A 7664-nucleotide genomic window follows, 5' to 3' on the forward strand; every position below is an offset into this window, starting at 1 on the left:
CAAAAATATCTGCTAATTGTCTTAACAATTTGGTTTTATTTTTGACAGAAATGAACCTAGCATATATAAGCACAGGAAAAAGGAAGGGAGAAAGTTGATCACTGGTTCCAAAAGGGGCGGGACTTTGAAGGGTCAATTGTGTTTTAATCCACAGCTGACAATAGGTTCTAAGAACACACACTATTTACTCCTTTGAGTAGCGTCTGCTGAAACCTACAATGCCCAGTCATTTTAGGATATTATGAGCCTTTTACTGAAAATGATGATCAGAAGTCACATCTTAAATTAGCTAATGTTAGCAAAATGTGAGCTAAGCTACATCAATCGTCAGCTAACTTATGTTTTGCTCCGAGGCAAAACTGTATTAGCTAGCTAAGCTACATCAATCGTTAGCTAGCTATCTGATAGATAATGTTCACAAAACTCTGGCTAACTAGCTAGCTAATCGACATCAATTGTATGCTAGCTAATTAAAGCCTTTTGTAGCTAAGGATGGGCTCTTCTTCTTTTAACCATCTTCAAAATGTGGTTTTCTTTTCAACATAGTCGAGCCAAAAGAGAAAAGAGAAAGAGAAAGTTGACTGAGGTTCCAAGCTTGCTCGATTGTTATTGGAACACAGAGCAAGTGGTGCTCTGGTGAGTAAAGAAGGAGGGAATAAGATTGTTAATGGAATCAATTCATTGTTGGTTTTGGTCTTTTCATTGGCTCTGTTGACAATAAACAAATATAATGACCAGACTTGAACATTGAAGATAAAACAGAACCACAGAGCCAGACACCATTATTATCTGTGTAAATCATTGTGATCCTATTTTTCGCAGATGCCGATCTGTTCAGCAAAACAGCCATCATCATTCCATTCTCCCACTCCTGGTGATTTTGGCACCATTTCACCACAATCCTGGTTTCCATTGAAGCTGTTGGGCTGCCCAGGCTGCCAGTACCTGATGTACAAGATAACAGAGAAAGAAACCATTTAATCCTCCCTCACATGCTTTTTACAACACCCAGTTTTTGTTCCTCAGCTGCCCCCGACCTGTTGTTTCTGACTCAAACTCATTTGCATAGAAATAGTACTATGTAGAGTCCTTCATGTAATCATGGGATTTTTTTAAACCGCCCCCATCGCCACCCCTGCCTGTTTTGAAACACATTCACACAAGATAATTTCATTGAATGTCTCTGCGGATGTGGTTGTGTAAGATCTTTGTTTAATAGTACATCGCCTCCTGATTCAGCGAGCCACGTCTTTGAGCCGAATGCGACTTTGTGGCGAAAATGCATTGAAAACCTTCCTTTCTCATTTTCTACTACTGCACTGTTTGGGTCAAAACTAAGACAGATTTCAGAGAAATTCAGTTAAGTTCACATACTGTACAATTATTATCATGTGACCTCTGTTACAGTAAAGATTAAAATGATGATCCTTGATGTTACAGTGAGTTCTTAATGACTGTATGCTGTACAAGTTATTAAAAAATGCTAAAAAAAAAAAAAGAAAGAAAGAAGTTCTCTATTGCAGAGCCGCAGAGCCCCTTAAGACAATAAAAGAAAAGTTGATTAATTATTAACCTTTCGCTAAGCTTTGCCCCCCTTGGTTACTGTTGCTATGCCTGCCAAGCTTTCCATTCTCGCACTGCGTTTATACAGTTTACAGTGATAACGGTGGCAGATTTAACATCAAAATTAGGAGTAATTGTTGCATCACAAGGTCTGTGATTCCTTAGAGTATAGCAAAAGCAGCTTCTCCTTTCTAAACTGGATTTTATCAGCTAAAATAATGACTAACAAGAAGTTTAGCTGGCTAATGTAAGCTAACGCTAACTTGACTTGAGTCAGCTGAGAAGTCTCAGCTGTTATTTTAATGTTGTCGTCTGACATGTTTTAAAACAATAACCCTGTGAAAGTGGAATTGTAAAGCTACCTGAGAGCTATGTGCGTGAAATGTTAATGCTAACAGACTGAGGCTAATGTTAGTTGCTTACATCTCAGCAAATATTGGCCAGACAGTGAAATACAGCAGGTATATCTACATGATAGATGACAGAAATACACTCATTAACATGGAAAAAGGAAAGATTCGACTAGTGCAGTGGCCTTTGAGATGGGTCACCCAGCAAACCAGCTGGACTGCGATTGTGAAAGAGAGTGGGGATAAGAGCTAAGCTAACTCAGCTCAGACCTGAGACAGTGAGCCAAAGAGAGATGCACCGTCATTAGCCCACTTTGATTCTACATCAGCCAACATCCTCCTCCTCAAACCCCCCACAGAACAAATACAGATGCAGTGGGATCTAACAAGTTTGTCTGGAGGTAAAGTTACCGCAGCTAGTGAGCTAGTGTTAGTTAGCCAGACATGCTAATATTTGCAGCTTACATTACAGGAGATAAAGACAAAGTATAATCAATTCACCACACGTGTGCTCTTGTGTTTCACATATTTGAGAGACTACAAAAAAGACGCCACTGTCCAGACTCATGAAACACTGAGTATCGCTCTTCTCAGAGCCTCCTGCACACCGTCAACATGGAGAGAAAAGGAAAGCTTGACAGCCCAAGTTACGCTTGCTAAGATATGATTGGACAGTTGCTGTTTATTTTATTTTATTATTTATTTTATTTAAGGTTTATTTGTAAAGGGACAAGTATGGAGCATAAATCAATGCCACACACCATAGCATTTATAGCCTAAGCTAATTTGCAATGCCTGTCCCTTGCTGGGCCTTAAGATACAAAAGACTCAGCAACAAAACACGAGAACAGTGCAGAGTACAGACAATGAGAAATACAGGACACTACAAGATAAAAAATACAAAACATAATTAGCACCATAGACTAAGAAACATCAAATTATTCATGACTACATGACTGATTTCTCTTCAAAAACTGTTTCAATTTGAATTTAAAGTGATCTAAATCAGGATCCAGTTTGAGTTCTACTGGTAAAGAATTTCACATGTTAATTCCACGGACAGAAAAAGCTGTTTGTCCAAATGAGGATTTACACAGGGGAACCTTACAATTCCCATAGGATGCTCCACGTGTTACTGAGCCTGAAGCTCTAAGTGGAACCACAAGGTCACTGAGCACCTGAGGAGCCTGATTATGTTGGCATTTATGGATGAGTTTGAGATTAGCAAGATTAATGACATTATCAAAATTGAACATATTTAGTTTCTGAAGAACATGGCAATGATGTGATCTTATTAGTTTCCTGTCTAAAATTTTAATTGCTCGATTGTATTATCATCATGAGAGGTTTGGTTATTGTAGATGCTGCTTGTGACCAAGAGGTTACACAGTAACTCAAATGTGAAAAAATCAAAGCATGCATGAAACTGTTTGCAGCATGAAATGGGAGACAATCTCTGATAAGTCTATATGTATGTAAGTTTGCTTTTGCATCCCTGCTCACCATCTTAACACACTTAACAAGTGTTCTTGTGTTTTTTTTAAAAAAGGCAGTATCCGGGTGAAAGAGATCTTTTGATTGACTATTAGCAAGTTTATCTATTATTGCTAGGACTTCAGTCTGATTTATTTGTTGTAATGTAAAGATGTCTGGAGGTGGGGCTTGGCAAAGGGTCAGTTGTACTGTCATAACGTCATAATCCTATGAGATTTTTCCACTTCATTCTCTCTGGCAGTTAAAACTCACGTTGTGGTGACCGGAGTCCCATCAACCCACATCCAAGTCCCCTCCTCAAGACTGTCAGTCAGACCAATCCAGGCATTGTTGCCTGATTTCAGTAACCCGTTGATAAATACCTGTTAATGTTGCACATAGACAGTGATTAAAACATAAATATGAAAAATTCTCTTACTCAAACTGTTGTTTTATTAGTTTAAAAAACAGCATATTATTTCTAGCTTTGGTCTACCTTGATTCAAAGTACTGCTTGTTGCATCTTAATGAGTGTACTGTAAAATAAAGTATAATCTATCGAATGAAAAACTACCCACAAAAATCAAAAATATAAATATTTTTAAAATGTGTGCAGTATATGCCACAAAACAAACTATAAGCTCTCATCCAAGGCAATTTTAACTTTGTGCTTTTCAAGCATGTTGCTAAGCTCTTCTTCAATTATTCTTGATGACAAGTTTTTTGATCTCTCCTAGTTCATGGTTTCTCTCTGTCATTGTCTGTTTCTGTCTTTCTCACCTGTTCATCCCTGCTGTCTATGGAGACCAGATCTGCTCCCTTGGAGATGCAGTACTGTCTGCTTAAAGTCCAGTTTGTCTTCACAGTTGAAACAAAATAACAGCTGATGTCAAACTTCTTCCAACCTGTTTGACAGATCATGTCTACAAAGTGGAAAAAAAAAAAAACAGGGACAAAATATCACAAAATAGCTAAGAATACCAAAACACTGATTATAACTGTCCACTGAATGAAACACTTTTATGAGAAATGTCTTACTTCGTCTTACTCTGTCGATCTTCTTCTGTAACTTATCTCTAGCTGTAGCCACAGTGCTGTAATTGGTCTGCAGCTGCTCCTTTTCCCTCTGTATAGAATTATAACTATTCTGCAATTGTTCTTTGTCCCTCCACAATGAATTGTAGCTGATCTGAAGGTGACCTTTACTAATATTCAGTGTACTGTAGCGTCCTTGCAACTGGTCCTTGTCCCTCTCCAGTGAAGAGTAATTCCCCTGTAACTGATGAAACAAAGTCTGTAACTCATCGTTGTTTTGTTGCAGGTTACCGCACTCGGCCTGAAGCTGGTCTTTACTTGCTGTCAGATTATTATGATGAGTCTTTAACCCCTCAAGATTCCTCTGCATGTCATTATAGCTTGTCTGTAACTGATCACTCACTTGTTTTAAGGTGTTGTAGCTTGTTTGCAACTGGTTCCTCTCGTTTTTCAGATTGTTGAAACTGGCATTGAACGCATCTCTTTCAATAGTCAAAGAATTGTAACTTTGCTGCAGCTGGTCTCTTTCTACAGTCAGGTTACTCAGTCTGGACTCTAACTGTTTCCTCTCTGCAGTCAAAGCATCATAGCTGCTCTGCAGCTGATCTGCTTCACTGTTGTAACTGGCTTGCGGTGGCTGAGCCGAGGCAGGACGGCTGATTATCTCATCTGTGAAATGCAAAAAATGAAAATATTTGGTTAGATTTTTTTTTTTTTTTTTTTGAAAAGACTGTTGTTTTTCTCTCCTTTATACTGTATCTCACAATTATCTCCAACATCAGCTGCGCCTGGTTTCTCAATCATTAAAGGCCAGGTGCCAGTTTGCTGAATACATTATTCATATTTTTAGTGATAACAAACAAATCACTTACAGTAGATAATCTGCCCAATGTTACCAGCCAACAGGACGGCACACAGTAATCCAAGACACACAGTCGCACATCTAGAGGGCTGCTTTTTTCTCTGAAAATCCACTAAACTCAAAAAAAAGTCAGAAAAGAGTTGTTAAACATAACTTCTAAGAGACAGAGGACCTGTCTCAGGTCAGCAGCATTCTCTTCAATTGTCTCTTATGTTCTCTCTTAATTTTCTGTTAAGAGAACTCAACTCAAACGTTCTTAAAGGAAGACTTCACGGAAAAACAGTGTTGCAGAATGTCCCAAACAATGGAAGTGAATGGTGACCAGTTTTCAAACATAAAAACAATTGAAAAAAACATAAAATGCCTCCATACTGCTCATTTGGCATAATCCAAGTCTCCTAAACTCCCGACATGCTGTTTGCACACCGTCACAACACACACAGTTCAGACAGTGTGCACATGAACGTGGCTCCAAGCTAAAGATCTACAGTGAAGATTCAGGCTAAAAACATGGTGTAAATGACATGTTTTGGTCAATTTGGCATGTCGGGGCTTCAGGAGACTTGGATTACAGCAGATGAGCAGTATGGAGGCATTTTATGTTTTTATTCTGTTGTTTTTTTTACTTTTGAAAACTGGTCACCATTCACTTCCATTGTTTGGGAGATTCTGCAACACTGTTTTCCTGTGAAGATAAACCCAACCTGAAATCTGCATGACGTTGAGAAGACAATGACTTGCTTGTACCCAGGGGTGTTGGCATAGGGAAAGCCCCCAAAAAACTATATGTACATGCATGCCATGTGCAAACAAATTATTATTATTTTTTTTAATCAAAGGGTTGGTGACAGAAAAGAAACAGAGCTTTTAGTTGTTGTTGTTGTTGTTTTTTTAAGATTTATATTTCTTTTTACACTTTTATTAAAACTGTTTCACAAACAGTATTATTTAGTAAATAATTAACTTTTTACATTATGGAAATTAATGGACTCCACAGATGTCTTCAAATTACTTGTTTTCTTAGTCTCAACCCCCTAAATTATTGAACATAAGATAATATAAAGCAGCAAATTTGTTAAGCAGGAAATAGATGTGGTAAGAACTGTAAAATATTACATCATTTTAACAGTTAACAGCAGGTGTTTCCCTAAGACAAAACACTAAATACCCTGTGTTTAAATCTGTAGATATGTAAATTATGATTATAACAAATAATTATATATAAATAATAATTACTGTTATTTTAAATAAGAATTAGAAATATTTAAATATTATTTAAACTTGTGTTTCTTTCATTGGACAAACAGTAAGTGGACTGTCACAACAAGATGTTTTTCTCTTATCTTGGTAAAAGTGCTCTCAACCACTCACAGCATAAATAAGAAAACACTGCTGAATACCAGAAGTTAATGAGTACTAACAAAATAAGAAAGAATTCTGGCGTCTTGCATGAGGCCCAGGGGTTCCTCTTTATCCTCGACACGAAACAGCCAATAAATAACCCAAATATAAAAGCTTTTATGAACTAACTCTACAGAGCAGCACAAATGACATTTATATGAAATAGTTTTTTTAAAATTTAAGTTGATCAACAGGTTAGTTTCCAAAAGCGCATGAAGTAGTCTTCCTGTTCTTCATGTGTCCACATGTTTTCAGGGTGATACCGTACCTTTGGCGATGAGGCCTTCCATTGTGAGGTTCTTATGTAAATATATGTCATCGTCGATTTCCATCGATTCCATTCTGATAATGATCACACTGTTTGGAGGAGACATTTATAGATGTTTGCCACAAACAAAGTTAGTATGTAAGGCTTCACAAGTTACTTTTCTACACTCACTCTTCAAGTCAGTATCACGCTCCAATGAATTATATGTGCTTGACTTAGTTTTGTTATGGAGTCTTGCAAGAAACTGAATTTATATTAAAGCTACCACAAGGTTTTTTTTTTGTTTTTTGTTTTTTTTTTCAACAGATTTTGAAACAGCTATTTCTATATAGTTATCATTAATGCCTGCTACTGGGTCAGATTCTCCTTAAAATCAGATAAAACAAGCCTATGTTTGCATTTTGCCAGGTGAGCAGTATGTTAGCCAGTTCAAAAGAAGCAGGAGGTTTTTAGTTAGATCATTTCATTTTTGACAGCATATTTTGTCATAGTGGTGAAGGAAAACATCCACTTTTGTGAAGACTATTTGACTACTACTATTTGAGACTATGAAACTTCCTTGTAGTAGCTTTAATATTCTGCTCGGTTGATTTAAACTTTGGCTGGTAACATTTTTAAAAAAAGCCTTTAATTTATTTGCAAGCATTAGGCCAAAATCTATAATCTCATTTGGTTTGCCTCTGGAGTGTGCACAAGTATTAATGTGAATGAT

At 37.1% G+C, this 7664-nt stretch overlaps 1 protein-coding gene across 1 annotated transcript; it reads right to left on the reverse strand.

Annotated features, from left to right (window-relative positions):
• Nucleotides 1-575: 575 nt before the first annotated feature.
• LOC146327257 (uncharacterized) lies at nt 576-7025 on the reverse strand. Its single transcript, XM_084718475.1, has 6 exons — nt 6953-7025; nt 5294-5395; nt 4425-5090; nt 4167-4309; nt 3660-3769; nt 576-945 (listed from the first exon to the last, which is right to left on the reverse strand). Exons 1-6 carry the CDS (start codon nt 7023-7025, stop codon nt 810-812), a joined length of 1230 nt encoding a protein of 409 aa, XP_084574601.1. The 3' UTR covers nt 576-809.
• Between the last annotated feature and the right edge of the window lie 639 nt (nt 7026-7664).

The sequence above is a fragment of the Lutjanus erythropterus genome, chromosome 5, assembly GCF_056507025.1.
Source record: "Lutjanus erythropterus isolate fLutEry1 chromosome 5, fLutEry1.hap2, whole genome shotgun sequence".
Classification (NCBI taxonomy): domain Eukaryota; kingdom Metazoa; phylum Chordata; class Actinopteri; order Lutjaniformes; family Lutjanidae; genus Lutjanus; species Lutjanus erythropterus.

Excerpts from the sequence above, each read along its gene's own strand:
- LOC146327257 (XM_084718475.1), bottom strand. The coding sequence starts at position 7,025 with ATGGAATCGATGGAAATCGACGATGACATATATTTACATAAGAACCTC. Across the intron at positions 3,770-4,166 it reads TAGACAGCAGGGATGAACAG|GTATTTATCAACGGGTTACT; the intron begins GTGAGAAAGACA and ends CAACATTAACAG. Across the intron at positions 946-3,659 it reads GGGACTCCGGTCACCACAAC|GTACTGGCAGCCTGGGCAGC; the intron begins GTGAGTTTTAAC and ends CTTGTACATCAG.